Source organism: Mandrillus leucophaeus, unplaced genomic scaffold (genome assembly GCF_000951045.1).
Source record: "Mandrillus leucophaeus isolate KB7577 unplaced genomic scaffold, Mleu.le_1.0 Scaffold364, whole genome shotgun sequence".
Taxonomy (NCBI): domain Eukaryota; kingdom Metazoa; phylum Chordata; class Mammalia; order Primates; family Cercopithecidae; genus Mandrillus; species Mandrillus leucophaeus.
The window spans coordinates 2391232-2410245 of record NW_012103854.1 but is presented as its reverse complement, the minus strand read 5'-3'; the positions used below and the strand labels follow the sequence as shown (position 1 = coordinate 2410245).

The 19014-nt window shown below is 40.2% G+C and overlaps 1 protein-coding gene across 2 annotated transcripts in view; it reads left to right on the top strand.

The window, feature by feature from the left end:
- ETNPPL (ethanolamine-phosphate phospho-lyase) overlaps positions 1-16942 on the top strand; it is an 18361-nt gene extending 1419 nt beyond the window's left edge. For both annotated transcript variants that reach the window (XM_011989828.1, XM_011989829.1), the window contains exons 3-12: positions 2639-2713; positions 4414-4504; positions 6391-6507; positions 8414-8496; positions 9891-10116; positions 11179-11333; positions 12340-12429; positions 12663-12793; positions 15120-15187; positions 16369-16942. In XM_011989828.1, the coding sequence (XP_011845218.1) occupies positions 2639-2713; positions 4414-4504; positions 6391-6507; positions 8414-8496; positions 9891-10116; positions 11179-11333; positions 12340-12429; positions 12663-12793; positions 15120-15187; positions 16369-16497 (1165 nt within the window). In that variant the 3' untranslated portion in view covers positions 16498-16942. The remainder of the gene's footprint in view (positions 1-2638; positions 2714-4413; positions 4505-6390; positions 6508-8413; positions 8497-9890; positions 10117-11178; positions 11334-12339; positions 12430-12662; positions 12794-15119; positions 15188-16368) is intronic.
- Positions 16943-19014: the final 2072 nt, after the last annotated feature.

The following is a 19014-nucleotide window of genomic DNA, read 5'->3' as shown; positions in this document are numbered from 1 at the left end:
AAAAAGGAAAGAAAGAAAGAAAGGAAAAAGAGGGAAACTCAAATAGATAGATTTCAAGTTTCATTTATTTATTTATTTATTTATTTTTTGAGATGGAGTTTCGCTCTTTTTCCCCAGGCTGAAGTGTAATGGCACTATCTCAGCTCACTGCAACCTCCACCTCCCGAGTTCAAGGGATTCTCCTGCCACAGCCTCCTGAGTAGCTGGGATTACAGGTATGCGCCACCGCGTCCAGCTAATTTTGTATTTTAGTAGAAATGGAGTTTCTCCATGTTAGTCAGGCTGGTCTCAAACTCCTGACCTCAGGTGATCCGCCTGCCTCGGCCTCCCAAAGTGCGGGGATTACAGGCATGAGCAACCGCGCCCAGCCAGAAGGAGCACCACTGGCCTGGAAGGCCATGCATGAGGCTACCAGCAGCACCTCAGGGTCAGCGTGGGGTCCCTGGGGCCAGCACCAACGCCCACAGGCTGGCCATCCCCACGCAGGCCCCTTGGGCCGCCTCAACTTTTTAACTTAGTTTTTTTGTTTTGCTTTGTTTGTTTTTTAGTGACAGGGACTCATTATGTTGCCCAGGCTGCTCTTGAACTCCTGGGCTCAAGCAATCTGCCCACCTCAGCCTTCCAAAGTGCAGGGATTACAGGTGTGAGCCACCGTGCCTGGCCCCTACTTTTAAATTCTGTAAATTCAAATCATTGTATATCCATTCTATAGACTATTATGCAGATATCTAGAAGTATGTTTTTGCAAATGCATGCCTAAATATGTGCTTGAAATGCAATATTATATTAGGGGAAGCTATATAAATGTATAGTAGAAACTCCTATTTTAAAAATGAAATATGGTTGGGGGTGGTGGCTCATGCCTGTAATCCCAGCACTTTGGGAGGCCAAGGCGGGTGGATCACGAGGTCAAGAGATCAAGACCATCCTGGCCAACATGGTGAAACCCTGTCTGTACTAAAAATACAAAAATTAGCTTGGCGTGGTGGTGCACACCTGTAGTCCCAGCTACTTGGGAGGCTGAGGCAGGAGAATTGCTTGAACCAGGGAGTCAGGTTGCAGTAAACCAAGATCATGCCACTGCACTCCAGCCTGGCAACAGCATGAAACTCCGTCAAAAAAAGAAAAGAAAAGAAAAGAAAGAAATATATATGAAAATTAACTATTAGACATTTTGTGAATATTTGATTATATGACTCTCTGTGATTCACTTTCCATTAAGATATTTTAAAACCAAATTTATATCCAGCGTGGTGGGTCACACCACTACACTTGGCTCAGCTTCCCAAAGTGTTGGGGTTATAGGGTGAGCCACTATGCCTGGCCTAATTTTTGTGTTTTTTGTGGAGATGGGGTTTCACCATGTTGCCCAGGCTGGTCTCAAACTCGTGGGCTCAAGCAATCTGCCTGCCTCAGCTTCCCAAAGTGCTAGGATTACAGACATGAGCCACTGCACCCATCCAAGACTAATATTCTTTTTTTTTAATTTAAAAAAATATTTCATTATTTTCAGAGACAGGGTCTCGCCAGGTTGGTCAGGTTGATCTTCAACTCCTGACCTCAAGAAATCTTCCTGCCTTGGCCTACCAAAGTGCTAAGATTACAGGCATGAGCCACCACTACCATGCCTGGCCAACAAAATATTCTTAAAGTAAAAAAGTCTTCAGTCTGAATCCTGCTCTACCTCATATTAGCTATGAGACCTTATTCTGATAACTTTACCTCTCTGAGGCTGTTTTATCCTTAAAAAGGAGATGGCAGTACTTGTAATGTTGTTACAAGAATAAATACAAGCAAAATCCTCAGCATGATGTTTAGCAGATAGTAAACATTCCACTTATTATTATTTTCTTCCTGTGTTTGGTAGTATATTTAGATTATCTGAAATACATAGGAAAAAATTTGATACTCATTTTATAGAGAAGGAAGCTAGTCAAATATTGGGTAAATACGACATAGGTTGGCAGCCAACCTAATGGGCCCTCAGTCTCCCATTCCTCCTGTGGAGATCAGGTTTAATGAAGGCTTCTTCATGTCCTCAGTCACTATGTGGCTGAACTAAAGTCTGAAATGGGCAGCATATCCTTAATGTTTATTGGGTTTCTTCTATATGTCTCATTCTTTATTGAAAACATCTAGGGAAACTTACATTAGAAGGGTAAAGTGGGTGGGCAAGATAGAGGAAGTAGAGGATTTCAACTTATTATTTTGTAAGTTTCTGAATAAATGTAATCTTACAACTTTGGTAATTAACATCCTAAATGTTTTTGTTGTTGTTGTTGTTGTTATTGTTCTGGAGATAGAGTCTCACTCTGTTACCCAGGTTGGAGTGCAGTGGGGCGATCTCCACTCACTGCAACCTCCACCTCCCAGGTTCAAGCAATTCTCCTGCCTTGGCCTCCCAAGTAGCTGAGACTATAGGCCCACGCTGCCATGCCTGGCTAATTTTTTGTATTTTAGTAGACATGGGGTTTCACCGTGTTGCCTAGTCTGGTCTCTAACTTCTGAGCTCAGGCAATCGGCCCTCCTTGGCCTCCCAAAGCGCTAGGATTACAGGTGTGAGCTACCGTGCCTGGCACATCCTAAATGTTTTAAAAAGAGATTGTGTCAGTGTCCTCTCTCTCTGTTATCTTAATAGATCCGAAGCCAACGACTTAGCCTTACGCCTGGCTCGGCAGTTCAGAGGCCACCAGGATGTGATCACTCTTGACCAGTAAGTCTTGGACACAAGGTTTCTAAGCAAGAAGATTCTTCAGAGACAAAATCGTATTGATCCTATCCATACTAATACCATAAACACATGTGAAGGAGGACAGATATATGGAGCAATGTTTTTTAAAATTATGTACTAAGCTATCAAGGCCAGCTTAAATCCAGAGGAATACTTAATTCCTTCTAAGTACCAGGAAGTGGGAGAGGCTCTCTTGGGTACTGTGGGGGATGTAGCGTCATGGAATTTGCATGAATCATGGATTACTTTTCACACATTATTTATTGAGCCACTAGTAACATGTAAGTAATAAAATTGCTTTCCAAATAAGAGTACAATTAATTTCCAAAATATTCAAGCACTCACTTCACTATTACGATTATTCACAGACACTAATTTTAAAGATAACAATTTAGAGCAAATTTTAAAGAAAACCAGCAGCCAGGTAAAATTTAAAGCTTTTCATTAGCCTGTAATTATTAACAGTCACTATCTAATCTTAGCTCTCAAATATGAATTTATTACATTTTAAACAAGAAATCTGGCAACTTCCATCTTTATTAGACTTTTTTTTTTTTTTTTTTTTTTGATAGATGGAGTCTCACTCTGTCGCCCAGGCTGGAGTGCAGTGACGCGATCTCCACTCACTGCAACCTCCGCCTCCTGGGTTCAAGCAATTCTCCTGCCTCAGCTTCTGGAGTTAGCTGGCATTACAGGCGCCTTCCTCCATGCCCAACTAACTTCTCTATTTTTAGTAAAGACAGGGTTTCACCATGTTAGCCAGGCTGGTTTCGAGCTCCTGACCTTAAGTTATCCGCCTTCCTCAGCCCCACAAAGTGCTAGGATTACAGGCGTGAGCCACCGAGCCCAGCCTAGGGATTTTTTTTTCTTTTAAATTTTTGTCTACTCCTCCACCCCACTCACTGACTTCAGATGTAGAGGGTGAAGTTAAATATGCACCTCATTTCATGCCCTTCCCAATTGCTTTTGGGAACTTATTCATAAGTTCTTTGCCAAGGCTGAGGTCCAGAATGGTATTTCCTAGGGTTTCTTCTAGGATTTTTACAGTTTTAAGTCTCAAATTTAAGTCTTTAATCCATGTTGAGTTAATTTTTGTATATTGTAAAAGGCAGGAGTCCAGTTTCATTCTTCTGCATATGGCTAGCTTCAATCTTGGTTCTTAAAAAGGCCTCCTTTTCCTTCTCAAGTAGTATTTGCCTAATATTTGCAAGTGGACATGCTTTAGAAATCATCCCAAACAGAAACAGATGCCCATTCTATGAGATAAAGTTGTTTTTAAATTTACTAGAATGTAACACGTATTCTTTTAACACATTTAAAGAATACATACATGTAAAGTATTGCATGAGGATATAGAAAACAGTTTTTCACATTTGGACAATCTCATTTAGCAATATAATCCAAATACATCAGTTTTTCCCAACTAAAAAGAAATTGTCAATGAGGACACATACTTGGCTTTCTGTGGGTTTTATTACATGTAAAGGAAGAATTGGACACATTAAGGGTCAGTCTTGCCATGAAAAATCAGATTCCATATAGTCAAATCTGGCACCAGTGTTGAGATTCTCCCTGAATGGATACATATGGATGAAATGCAACACTGGTTTTTGTATATTTGAAAACATCTCTCTTGGAATTATTTTGGTTAAAAAAATGTTTTTTTTTTTTTCTCTTTTCAGTGCTTACCATGGTCACCTATCATCCTTAATCGAGATTAGCCCATATAAGTTTCAAAAAGGAAAAGATGTCAAAAAAGAATTTGTACATGTGGTAAGTGTCTTAGAATCCTAAATCAGAATGTTAGTACTGGAGGAATGCTTAATGATAATCCGGCCCAATGCTTTCATCTAAATGAACCATGAAAGAGAAACTAAAATCAAGAGCAGTTATGTGGCTTGCTAACGTCAAAGGGCTAAATAATGACAGAATGTTATTTAAAATCTATTTATCTATTTAAAATATATTGATGAGTATTACAATAGGCAAATTAGTTTAGTAGTTGTTCAGAGCTATCATTTTATTTTTCTTGCTCCTTAATCTTCAGTTATATTTTCTGTCACAAATGCCAACTCAAAATTCAGAGTTGAACTAAGTGTGTATTTAAATTGTTCTTGGCCGGGCACAGTGGCTCACGCCTGTAATTCCAACACTTTGGGAGACCGAGGCAGGCAGATCACTTGAGATCAGGAATTAAAGACCAGCCTGGACAACATAGCGAAATCCTGTCTCTACTTTTAAAAAGTACAAAAATTAGCCAGGTGTGGTGGCAGGCGCCTGTAGTCCCAGCAACTTGGGAGGCTGAGGCAGGAGAATCCCTTGAACCCGGGAGGTGGAGGTTGCAGTGATCTGAGATCATGTCACTGCACTCCAACCCGGGTGACAGAGTGAGACTCCATCTCAAAAAAAAAAAAAAAAAAAAAAGGAAAAAAATAAAAAAATAAATTGCTCTGTAGAATAATGCTAAATTATTATATAGCTTTATTAAGTAAAATAAAGAAACCAACCAAGTTGTTGAAAAAGTAAAGTTTATTTGGTGTGTTTGTCTTAACTGAGGATCAGCGTAATTTCCTTTTTTCTTTTTCTTTTTTTTTTTTTTTGAGACAGAGTCTCACTTTGCTACCCAGGCTGGAGTGCAGTGGCATGATCTTGGCTCCCTGAAACCTTCGCCTACCATGTTCAAGCAATTCTTTAGCCTCAGCCTCCAGAGCAGATGGGATTACAGGCATACTCTACCAAGCCCTGCTAATTTTTGTATTTTTTGTAGAGACAGCGTTTCATCGTGTAGGCCAGGCTGGTCTCAAACTCCTGACCTTAAGAGACTGGCACACCTCAGCCTCCCAAAGATTACAGACGTGAGCCACTGCGCCTGGTCAATTTCTTGAGAATCATCAATACTTTCTTTCAAGATTTTAAGATCTGGAGTGAGTGCTAACATACTCTAGTTTTCTGAATGATTACGATTTGTAATATAGTTGATCAGTGTTGGCTCATTTTAAATACTGACTAGTTAATACAGTTTCCTTTCACTGACATTTTAAAATAGTATCATCACACTTGTTGATCTGAATTTTCTATTTATGTGAGGAGGGATATAGTCTTGATTTATAGCAGTCTGGAAGCAAATCCAAGCTTCTGTTCACAATTCGAAGATGTCAGTTCTTCACAGAATTTAGAAATGTTAAGGAAAAAAAAAGAACAAAAAAACCTAAAGTATCTTAAGTTCACATGATCACCATTCTAACATGTTCTTGTAGGGAAATGCCTTTTTGTTTTGTTGTTTTGTTTTATTTTGTTTTGTTGTTTTTGAGATGGAGTCTTGCTCTGTTGCCCAGGCTGGGGTGCAGTGGCGCAATCTCGGCTCACTGCAAGCACTGCCTCCCGGATTCACGCCATTCTCCTGCCTCAGTCTCTTGAGTAGCTGGGACTACAGGTGCCCATCACCACGCCCGGCTAATTTTTGTATTTTTAGTAGAGAGGGGGTTTCACCTTATTAACAAGGATGGTCTTGATCTCCTGACCTCGTGATCCGCCCATCTTAGCCTCCCAAAGTGCTGGGATTACAGGCGTGAGCCACTGCACCCGGTTGGGAAATGCCTTTTTTTTAAGGTTTGTCGAAAGGGCAAATTACAAGCAACTGCATTATTTGACGTTTTCAGGCACCAACTCCAGATACTTACAGAGGAAAATATAGAGAAGACCATGCAGACCCAGCCAGTGCTTATGCAGATGAAGTGAAGAAAATCATTGAAGATGCTCATAATAGTGGAAGGAAGGTTTGTATTTATAGCTTTGGAAACATCTCAACATCTTTTATAAAAGGGATTGGAACTGTTGGCATTCAATGAAGAGATGGAAAAGGATTATATCTAATGTCCCTTTCTGTTCTTCTCTAGTTATGTTTTCACTTGATTCAAACTTCAAAAAGTGCGTTATTACAATCATGCCTCTAAGACTGTCTACTTTTATTTATCCTGGAAATACAACCACTATCTGGTTCCAGAACTGGTGGCCTAATTCTGACCTTTTCAGTGGTATGCAGGGTCTAGTCTAGAGGGGTAGGGGTCATTATATGGTGAAGGGAAGAGAAGAGACAAAGTAGCCCTGGGACCTCAGGATCAATGCAGACTTCCAGACCCACAAGGGAGCCTTGGTGCTTCCCTTGAACTTCAACCTTCTTGAAGCCATGGAGCCTGGGGCTGGTTTGCACCTGGGTAAGCCAAGGCAGAAAATGTTCTTCCGATCTGGGCCTGGACTTCTAAGACAGAAACAAAATCCTTGAGAGCAGGAAAAAAGTATTTTCATTTTCTCAGTCTTCACCCTACTGTCTTCAGCTTAATACTCAATTCTCAGCCCATCTGTAGGTTACTTATGTGGATTTTAATGCAACTTGACAATATTTTGCCTTAAAATTAGCTTATGGCATAGACTTGGCTATTTAAAAAAACCTTAACTGAAATAAAAATGAGGCCTTTTCTTTTTCTAATTAACTCAGATATTTCTGTCTTCATTACTGGAGAGCCATTCACATTTCTTAACTGCTGCTGCTGCTTCTTTTTTTTTTTTTTTTTTTTTTTTTTTTTTTGGCTAACCCGTTTGTTTTTCGTATCTTCTTATGTGAAACATCTGTGCAGGTAGACATAAAGCTCTATGTGTTGTGGGGAGCTTCAGACTCTTGCTCTTCAAATGTGGTCTGTACCTGTTTAAACAAATGGCAAACAACACTTTTAGGAAAAAATTTACATTAACAAGATCTTACAGACTCTTTGCTGCTAAAAGAGGGTTTGAATAACTTTTCGAAAACTTAGCATTCAACATTTATTGGATTATTGCTATCATATTAGCAGTGCTGAAAGCAATGAACAATTATAAGATCAGTGCTTCAGAATATTAGATGTGCTTGCAAAGTCCTGGAATGGTACAGCAAAAATCTTGAGTCCAACAGCCTCATTTTATAGCTAAGAAACTAAATATCTAAAAAGTGAAGGATTTAACCCAAGGTCTTACAATTACTAAGGGGTAATCTGAACTAGAACTGGAGTTCTCTTGATTTCTTATCTCACATTCTTTGTGCTTTCCCTTCAACATTATCTATTTCCTACTTCTCTTTTCTTAGTCTCTAGAATGATTCATCTGTAGTTCCTATTGTTAACTGCTTACTGTTGAGTTAAGCGTGGTTTAGGGCAAAACCTAGAAATACAGCACAGTAACTATAATGTGTGGCCACAAACCACCCTCCCATTTCCATGGTGCAAATTCCAGCCTCAGGCAGCCTTACTTCACTAAGCTTAAGAAACAGGCATCACAACAATGCCCTTGGAACCTAGGTAACTTTTTACAGGTTCATAACCAAAGACTAATAAAAATATCAGTCTTACTCAGTTCATCCTAATGAAACTGCTGCATGTAATGATAGAGAAATGGAAGTTGCCCTCTCATCTCCTCTATTTTTCAGGGTAGCTTTATTGGTACCCTAGATTTTCAGAAGTTAATGCTTTAAATCAATTGCTTTTCCAGCATAGACACCCTTTCTTTTTTCTTTAATCAAATGGCCAATTTGCCACTTGCTACAGGTCTATTCCTAGCTATTTTTTTTAAAAAAACCTGCTCTATAAGATATCCTCTTTTTGGGGGGGTTGTAGGGGGACCTAATGGACTTTGACCCCATCTTCTCTTGTATAGATTGCTGCCTTTATTGCTGAATCCATGCAGAGTTGTGGCGGACAAATAATTCCTCCAGCAGGCTACTTCCAGAAAGTGGCAAAGTATGTACTTGACTTGGGCCTCCTTGGTCAAACTGAGAACACTGTGACAATTCTGTAGGGCCATACTAGTTGCTAAGATATTAAAATAATTCCTGATTAGCTGGTAAATAGCCACACCTGAGCGCCTGCCATCCCAGGACTCCTGGATGCTCTCTCAGCCTTCCCCAAGATCCAGCATGTACAAGGTTAACACATGGTCCAACAACGGGAGTTCAGAACTCTGCTCCAGCCCCCAGCCTGCATCCTCTCTGATTGACTAGTACCAAATCTGTATTAGGGTTCACTAGAGGGACTGAACTAATCTTATATATATAATCATATATACACACACATATACACACACACACACACGGGGGTATTAAGTATTAACTTACTTGATCACAAGGTCCCACAATAGGCTGTCTGCAAGCTGAGGAGAAAGGATAGTCAGTTCAAGCCCCAAAAGTGAAGAACCTGGAGTACGATGTTTGAGGGCAGGAAGCATCCAGCATGGGAGAAAGATGTAGGCTGGGAGGCTGGGCCAGTCTCTCATTTTCACATTTTTCTGCCTGCTTTATATTTGCTGGCAGCTGATTAGATTGTGCCCACCAGATAAAGGGTGAGTCTGCCTTTCACAGCCCACTGACTCAAATGTTAATCTCTTTTGGCAACACCCTCACAGACACAGCCACGATCAATACTTTGTGTCCTTCAATCCAATCAAGTTGACACTCAGTATTAACCATCACACAAGCCTTCCCAATTAGTAAATATTTGAAGACTAACCCTGTTACCAACTACTTGTTTGATTCTTTCTCTTCCCACTTAACATACTGTAATAAGACTGGGTGCTGTGGCTCATGCCTATAATCTTAGCACTTTGGGAGGCCAAGGCAGGAGGATCACCTGAGGCCAGGACTTCCATACCCTTCAATAACAGGGCAATATAGCAAGACTCCCTCTCTACAAAACTTTTTTAAAAATATTATCTGGGCGTAGTGGCCCATGCCTGTAGTTCCAGCTACTCGGCAGGGCAGGCTGAGGTGGGAGGATGGCTTGAGCCCAAGAGTTTGAGGTTACAGGGAGTTTGATCTTACCACTGCACTCCAGCCTGGGTAACAGAGTGAGACCCCATCTCTCTTAAAAAATTTTTTTAAAATACTGCAATATAGCTTACTTTAAGCAGCACAAACCCAACTGGTATGGAATATATCTAATCTAAAAATTATGTGATTATATTGTAAAATCAATGACATTTATGTGGGGTTTAGAGTACTGAAATGTTTTTTAACAAAAATTAATTCTTCAGGTTAACAACTTTTTTTTTTTTTTTGTCTACAATAATTTGCATCTTTGTGGTTGGGTTTGGGGCTCTCAGTGACCTGAATGCATTAGACTGCTGCTTTGCTTTTCAGATATGTGCACGGCGCAGGGGGTGTGTTTATAGCTGATGAAGTTCAGGTGGGCTTTGGCCGAGTTGGGAAACATTTCTGGAGCTTCCAAATGGATGGTGAAGACTTTGTTCCAGACATCGTCACAATGGGAAAACCTATGGGCAACGGCCATCCAGTGGCATGTGTGGTAACAACCAAAGAAATTGCAGGAGCCTTCAGCAGCTCTGGGATGGAATATTTTAATACGGTACATTTTGGTCTCCAACTTTAATGCTAAGAAGGAAAAACAATGCATGTTCTTATATTTTTTGATAATGTAGTAAAGAATAAAGCTCAGTATTGTCGGCTAACCACCCAGAACTCTGGCCAAAGATTTTCTTATTTTAATAAAACATGTAAATTTTACTTTAAGTTCCACGATACATGTGTAGAATGTGCAGGTTTGTTACATAGGTATACATGTGCCATGGTGGTTTGCTGCACCTATCAACCCGTCATCTAGGTTTTAAGCCCCACGTGCATTAGGTATGGCCAAACTTTTATCTAACCAGATTTCATTCTATCTGGCAAAATGCTTCTTGTATTTCTGCTTGTATATCTTCACCTGTCCTAAAACAGTCTTATTAATTTTTCCAATGATAGATGATTGCCTTGCTAAATTCCACAGGTTATGATATTTTCATTTCTTTGTTTCATATCATACTTAAATTTCCAAAACACTTCTAAAGTATTTTGGTGACTCAGTACTATGAATGTTATATGGCTGTCATAAGAGATACTGAATTTTTATCTTTGGGATATTATATTTCTTTGCTTTATCCCCATAAGCTTTAAGCTTGGAAAAATTGTTGTAGTTTGTTCAGTATATATAATAGGACTTGTTATATCTAAAAGTAAGATTCAAATCTGAGGACATAAATTATTCGGAGAACATGTCATTGCTTAGCTATTTTTACTCAGCTCTTCAAGGGCAGAAACCCCTATTTCCCTCACTGGGCAACACTATGAAATCCTAAACTCCCAACATAATGTCTGGTTTTTGTTTGGATGAGCAAATAAATTCCCTGGTAGTCCTTCATACCAGTTATGCAGCTTGGAGAGTATAATTTAGAATGAATTTTCACTCAATCCTGAATAAATAGAATCATGCTCTATTCTAAATATGAGATGCTAATATTATAAGAGAACATTTTATTAAAATTATATCTTCACTTATGTATGTATGAGCCAAATTCTTATGGATAAGGGAATACCACTAATTCAACTGGTACATTTTCTCATTTGTTGTCTTTTTTTTTTTTTTTCACAGTATGGAGGAAATCCAGTATCTTGTGCTGTTGGTTTGGCTGTCCTGGATATAATTGCAAATGAAGACCTTCAAGGAAATGCCACGAGAGTAGGGAATTATCTTACTGAGTTACTGAAAAAACAGAAGGCTAAACATACTTTGATAGGTGATATTAGGTATGTTCATTATGAAGTTGTCAGGTAGTTACTCATTTTTTTCAAAATAATAATAGTTTGTAAGCTAGGCAACATGGCGAAACCCCATCTCTATTAAAACTACAAAAAATTAGCCAGGTGTGGTGGCGCACACTTGTAGTCCCAGCTACTCGAGAGGCTGAGGCATGAGAATCGCTTGAGCCTGGGAGGTGGAGGTTGCAGTTAGCCGAGATTGTGCCACTGCATTCCAGCCTGGGCCATAGTGTGAAATTCTGTCTCTAATAATAATAATAGCTTGTATTTTATCTTGTAAGTTTGCAATAAAGTACATAAAACTAAATCTATAAAACACCAAAAAACAGAGATAGCAAAAATTATTCTTATTCCAGAATCCAGATATCACCACTGTTAACATTTGGGTAGGGCCGGATGTGGTGGTTCACACCTGTAATCCCAGCACCTTGGGAGGCAGAGGCAGGAAGATTGCTTGAGCCCAGGAGTTTGAGACCAGCCTGGGCAACATAACAAGACCTTGTTTCTATAATAAATAAACCAACAACAACAAAAAACATTTCGGTACATGTCTTTCCTGACTTTTATACTTTTTAAATAAAGTTAGGATAATGTCAGCACCCAAAAGATGAAAAGAAGGAACTTAATGTAGCTCTAAATAATTTACTGAAAATTATTTAAAATGCTATTCTGAAAAGCTGGATATTTTTCATATATATATGAAATATTGACATATACATATATGTTAACATTTATCATCATTAACATCCTGAGAAACTAAATAGCATGAAAGGGTTATTTTTAAGCCATTTTCTTTTATAATTGAGAAAAGAAAACTGGATGACAAAAACTAATTTATTTCCAAAAGTAGAAACAACTGTGAACATAGATTGGTATCTTGGATTAGTTAGAATTAAACTTGGAAATTAAATGGAAGTTTGGGGATAGTGTTAACTTTTTGTGACAATGGAGCGTTGGACAGATTGTGTGTCAAGTTTTTCTTTACCTCTCGCAGGGGCATTGGCCTTTTTATTGGAATCGATTTAGTGAAGGACCATCTGAAAAGGACCCCTGCCACAGCTGAAGCTCAGCACATCATCTACAAGTAATTCACCCCCACACCCACCTGTTTGGTATCTTGGCTGCAGGATGCCTACCCACTTGAAAGCTTGCTTGACTTCCTCCCATCCCTCTGAAAAAGGAAAGTTTAAAATACATCCTATTTATAACGTGCGATTCTTAAATGCAGAATACTTAAACTGCTCTATGTTCACGTCATTCTTCAGTAATTGTAGTTATCCTTTGCACGCACTCACATGCATTTCCTACACAAATTAGGATGAAAGAAAAACGTGTGCTTCTCAGTGCCGATGGACCTCATAGAAATGTACTTAAAATAAAACCACCTATGTGCTTCACTGAAGAAGATGCAAAGTTCATGGTGGACCAACTTGATGGGGTTCTAACAGGTGGGTCCATGGATCTTTAAGATGTCTTCTTGTTGCCTCTCCCAAACCCACTGGCCTAGTCATAATGACCATATGCATCTTGTTATTCATGATGGAAGTGAGGCAGGGCAGAAATAAATGTGTAACTTTCCATTTAGGACTAGAAAAAGATAACCAAAAAGTAACCACATGGACTCTTAAATTGAAATTTTCAGTTTGTACTTATATAACTCCAAATATAAGTTTTTGCTGAAGGAACATACTGTTTTGTCATTTATTTTTACTTTAGACTAGCTAGCATATTTAAAAGTGCGTGTCTGCATTGTGCCATGCACCACAAATACTACAGTGTAGAGTATTTCAGCATTGTGCCATTAACACATGAAACATTTCTGATAAAAAAAATTATGTAGGCTAGAGTGTGACAGTTCTTTGCTATATGCTGAATCGTTTAACTTTGCAAGGTTTTTTTTATTTTTTAATTTTTTTTGAGACTGAGTCTCACTCTGTCGTCCAGGCTGGAGTGTAGTGTTGTGATCTCAGCTCACTGCAGCCTCCGCCTCCCAGGTTTCAGTGATTCTCCTGCCTCAGCCACCTGGGTGTCTGGGATTACAGGCACCCACCACCATGCCTGGCTAATTTCTGTATTTTTAGTAGAGATGGGGTTTTACTGTGTTGGCCAGGTTGGTATCGAACTCCTGACCTCAGGCGATCCACCCGCCTCGACCTCCCAAAGTGCTAGGATTACAGATGTAAGTCACCGCATCCAGCCTAACTTTGCATTTTTAACTTTTATTTTTTAATTTTTATCTATTTATTCTCTGAGACAGAGTCTTGCTCTGTCACCCAGGCTGGAATGCAGTGGTGGGATCTTGGCTCACTGCAACCTCTGCCTCCCAGGTTCAAGCAATTCTCCTCCCTTAGCCACCTGAGTAGCTGGGACTACAGGAGCGTGCTACCATGCCCATTGTCTATCATAAAAATGTATCTTTTGTTTACCTATATTATGCAACTAGGTTAATTTATTTCTTTGTTATGAACATACATTGGATTAGAAAGTAAATTAGTACTGTAAAACCATGTTGAATAGCATAAAGCATGATACAAATGATAGGTATTGTTGTTTTTGCTTTAGTTATATTTTCACAATTCAGGGTGGCATGGCAGCACATGCCTATAAGATCCCCAAGGCCAAAGTAGGCAGATCGCTTGAGTTGAGATCAGGATCACTCAGGAGCTGGAGACCAGCCTGGGCAACATGGTGAAAGGTTGTCTCTATTAAAAAAAAAAAATACAAAAATTAGCTGGACATGGTGGTGCATGCGCCTGTAGCCCCAGCTACTTGGGACTTGGCTGAGGTGAGAGTATCACTTGAGCCTGCAAGGTGGAGGTTGCAGTGAGCTGCACCACTACACTTCAGCCTGGGTGACAGAGTAAGACCCTGTCTCTCAAAAAAAAAAAAAAAAGATTCACCTTCTTTACTCAGCTTTTAGAGTAAAACTGAGAAGATAGGAATCCATCTAGCATACAAAATAGATAGTGAATAGTGAATGTTTGGAAACTTGAGAGTCCACCAAAGTTATTAAAAATACAGTCACTGTCTTTGGACTCAGAGTGCATGCTCACATCCAGACCTGGCAAGCATTCCTCACAAGCAGGTGTGTCCTTTGATCCCATAGGGCAGGGTACAAGACAGAGTGTGGCTTGGGACAATCTGTCACTCTACGTCTGCATCAACTCAGAGCTTGAGTGTTCTTAATAGTGGACCAGAAGAACTTCCTTTGAATAAAGTGAATGACAAATAGGTAAAATGGGCTTAGTGCCACCTATAAATGATAATGGTAAAATACTACAAAAAAAAATCTTAAAGTGATTTTAACAGTGACTTTTTTTTTTCTTTTTCTTTTTCTTTTCTTTTTTTTTTTTTTTTTTTTTTGAGATAGAGTCTTGCTCTGTCGCCCAGGCTGGAGTGCGGTGGTGTGATGTCAGCTCACTGCAACCTCTGCCTCCCGGATTCAGGTGATTCTTCTGCCGCAGCCTCCCAAGTAGCTGGGACTATAGGCGCATGCCACCAAATCTGGGTTATTTTTGTATTTTTAGTAGAGATGGGGTTTCACCATGTTGGCCAGGCTGATCTCGAACTCCTGACCTTGTGATCCGCCTGCCTCAGCCTCCCAAAGTGCTGGGATGACAGGCATGAGCCACTGCGCCCAGCCCATTTTTTTAGCACATAACATTTCCTTCTATTCTTCATTAAAGGTATTGCTAAGATACCAAAGAGATTTTTTTCTTAGGTTTTTATGTTATTTTATGTTATGTCTTCTCCATAATACCTTCCTTGATTTAGTTTTAGAAGAAGCCACGGGAACCAAAAGTGAAAGTGTGACCTCTGAGAATATTCCATGCAAAACAAAGGTAAGAGTCGGCTACTTTATTTTTAGGGGGAAAGTTTAAAATTTGGGGAATGTTTAAAAAGGGAATACAAATTTTCAAAAAATTGTGCAATGACCATTAGAACAATACCAGCCTGTATTAGGTTGGCTTATTGTTGCAATTTTGAGTGCACAATTAAATTTCCACAGCAAGTGTCACATCATTTGACAGGACTAAAGCCAAAGAACCATTCTTACAGGATCATTTCCATACCAAAAACTGCCTCGTGGGCCTGCAAAGATGGCCTACAAAATATAGAGGGAGGATTCAAACCACCTAAGTTCCTTCCTGTTTTTCCTGAGGGCTGCCTGAGACTGCCTCCGATTCTCAAACACTGCCTTTACAATCAGCAGAAGCATTAGCAGGGAGGTTCTGAAGTGCCAGAGTTCGGTTCTAAAATGAACTAAAGTGTAAGCTTCGAATGGCAGTGGGGCCTGGGAACTGTCTGGCACTGCCTGGCCTAGTTTCTGCATTTGATGTGCTTCCAGGAGAGGGCCTTGCCATTCTCTCCTGAGCTGCCGAGGGTGTGAGAAAGAGCACCCTGGACTGGGAAACAGAAAGGCAAAAACTTGAGAGGCTTTGTTGCATAATTTGTTATTTGTTTATGAGTTAGATGCATAAAGGAACACCCAGTGCCTCAAGCCTGCCTGCACATCCAGTGGAGTCAGCAAAGTCTTTTTTCGTGATTAAAATCATCAGGCTGTTTGAAGGAGAACGAGTGATTTGCTAACAGCATGGCTTCTGTCTCGTCTAACAACACAAACCAATTAAAGGAATCAATTATTCTTTGATGTCAAGAATAGTTTATCAAGTCTAAGACAGAATTGCAGCTGTAACTGCTGGTTCCCCAAGCATTAAAAAGAGTCCTGCAAAAAACCAAAATGAAACAAAAGTGTTCAGCACAAGAAATCCCACTTTAGGGTTAGCAAAGTTGGCACACATTTTATGAAAAGTTGACTCGCAGTCCCAGATTTTCTGTTGACATCACATTTTAAATGTCTATTGAAGACACTGAGGAGAGGGTTAGAAAGGAGCAAGCAGTGTTGTTTTGTTTGGTTTCCCTGTGTCCTTTGTTTGTGTGTGGGCTTGTTAAGTCAGTCCTGTGGAGGCTGGTTGGGATTAGAGGTGGATGCCCACTGGAGCTTTGTGTGCCTGTCTTGCAGATGCTGAAAGAAGCCCACGTAGAACTGCTTAGGGACAGCACCACTGACTCCAGAGAAAATCCCAGCAGAAAGAGAAATGGAATGTGCGCAGATACACATTCACTGCTCAGTAAGAGGCTCAAGACATGAACGATTTGCATTTTAAAGCAAGATGTGATGTCCAGAGTTATAGAGAATGAGTAGATGTGTCTCATCAGTTAATAGCTCTGTTGTATCTCTAAAGGTGGAATTGTCAGTTTAGATTCATAAACAAAAAGGTAAATGAGTAATCAGTATAACCCAAGTGATAATCAAACCGTGTCAAGATTATTAGTTCAGACTCTAACCTGTTAATTTTCTTCCTTGAGATTTCTGAAGCTACCTGATTTATTCTATTAAACATAAGCTTACAAACTCAAAATACATTGGCAGGTTTACCTCTCATGCTTCAATGTTTCAAATTAGAGAGCAAAGTGTAACAGGTTCCTTCACTTTTGAGACTTAGTGCCTTAAAACATGTATTCTATAAGGATTTCATATATAAAAGTATATTTATTGACTATAATAAAATAAAATATGATGTAAACAAAAAAAATACCAGAAAAGTGTTTACCTACCCTTTGCAGGGAATATTAAGGGTTGGGATGGTAAAAGTAAAGTCCTTCAGAAAAAGGTCACAAACAGCAAATATTAAAAAGGGATAGAATAATTCAGACCTCTAGCAAGGAACTTGGTTAATCACCATCCTGTGGGGATTGAGAAGGGAACAAGGAGTATACACAGAAACACACGCATAAAGATGTTTCTGGAACAGCAGCCATAGCTGAAGCAGGGCATTCAGAGTCAGGAGACTTCTGCTTTGTCTACTCATGGATTCTATCATTTACCTGTCAGGTAAGAAATTATCTTTTGAGGCAGGGTAGTTGCCCAGGCAACTAAAATGAACTGAAGTGTAAGCTTCGGATGGCAGTGGGGCCTGGGAACTGTCTGGCACTGCCTGGCCTAGTTTCTGCATTTGATGTGCTTCCAGCAGAAGGCCTTGCCATTCTCTCCTGAGCTGCTGAGGGTGTGAGAAAGAGCACCCTGCAGTACAGTGGCACTATCATGGCTCACTGCAACCTCAACATCCCAGGCTGAAGCAATCCTCCCACCTCAGCCTCCTGAGTAGCTGGGATTGCAGGTGCACACCACTGCACCTGGCTGATTTTTGTATTTTCTGTAGAGACAGGTTTCACCATGCCGCCCAGGAGGCTGGTCTTGAACTCCTGGGCTCAGGCAATTCGTCCACTTCAGCCTCCTAGTGCTGGGATTACAGGCGTGAGCCACTGCATCCGGCCAAGAAATCTTCCTCTTATCATCAAGTTTATCATCACTTATGCACACCCCCCGCATGCACTCTAGCAGGAGCATGTGAGTGTGCGCGTGCACACACACACACACACACACAATCTCTAGCCCAGCACTGGCAAAAGGAAGTTGGAGGAAAATAGGACATTGAGGATCTCTTAGTTACATGATGCTGCCATGAGAAGTTCATTTGGAGGCTAATAGACTGAACTGGATGAAATTTGAATTTCAGGGTTAATATTTCCCATTCTCTCCCTATTGCCTTTCTAATAATTATTAAACTTTGATTTATTTTTATTTTATTTTTGAAACAGAGTCTTGCTCTGTTGCCCAGGCTGGAGTGCAGTGGCAAGATCTCGGCTCACTGCAACCTCTGCCTCCCAGGTTCAAAGGATTCTCCTGCCTCAGCCTCCCAAGTAGCTGGAATTACAGGCACACGCCACCATGCCTGGCTAACTTTGGTATTTTTAGTAGAGATGGGGTTTCCCCATGTTGGCTGGGCTGGTCTCAAACTCCTGACCTCACGTGATCCACTCGCCTCGGCCTCCCAAAGTGCTGGCATTATAGGCGTGAGCCACAGCGCCCGGCCTGTGTTTTTTTATTCCATAAAGAAAAGATAATAATTTTGTTACAGCTGTTTAAAGATAGCTAAGCGGGAGGTTGAGAGGAAAATTAATTGTAAAAAGCTTCCTTCCTGAATTCATCATAAAAATGCAGGGTCTTATTGTTAAACACTTTTTGCTCCTAAAACTACACTTGTGACTCTGGACCCTGGTTGGATAATGCTGAGGTTGGTTGCCAGGAGCTGGCGAGGAGGAGGTGGGAGAGAGATCCCTGTGGTTTGCTTTTAGGGGGCAAGAGCATTTCGAGAATAATCAGATCTTTCACAGATTGACACTCCTGTGAGCATATTTTGTTAGCATGCTCAGAGAGTGCCCGACCACTTTTGACTCCTTATGTCTAGGGAGCAGCAGGAGTCCCTGTGTTGGCAGGGTTAATTGACCGTGATCAGCAGGTTGTTATTACGTTCTTACTGGAGTTGCTATTACGTTCAAGAGAGGGGGAGGAAGCAGAAAGTCTCATACCTGTGTTATGAGTTCTCCAAGTAGAAAATAATTGAAAACTAAGGGTTTACTTTTTGACATACTCCACTCTTCTTTATTACCTATAATTTAGGTTTTATAACCAGGAAGGAAGATATAGAAATAAATGACTCCTTCCTGAATACAACAGACGTACCACTTGTGAGTGAGGTTTCAGGTAGCTGCCTCGTTTCCATGGTGTCAAAATCAAGGCTGTGTCAGTGTGGTCCTCTTGGAC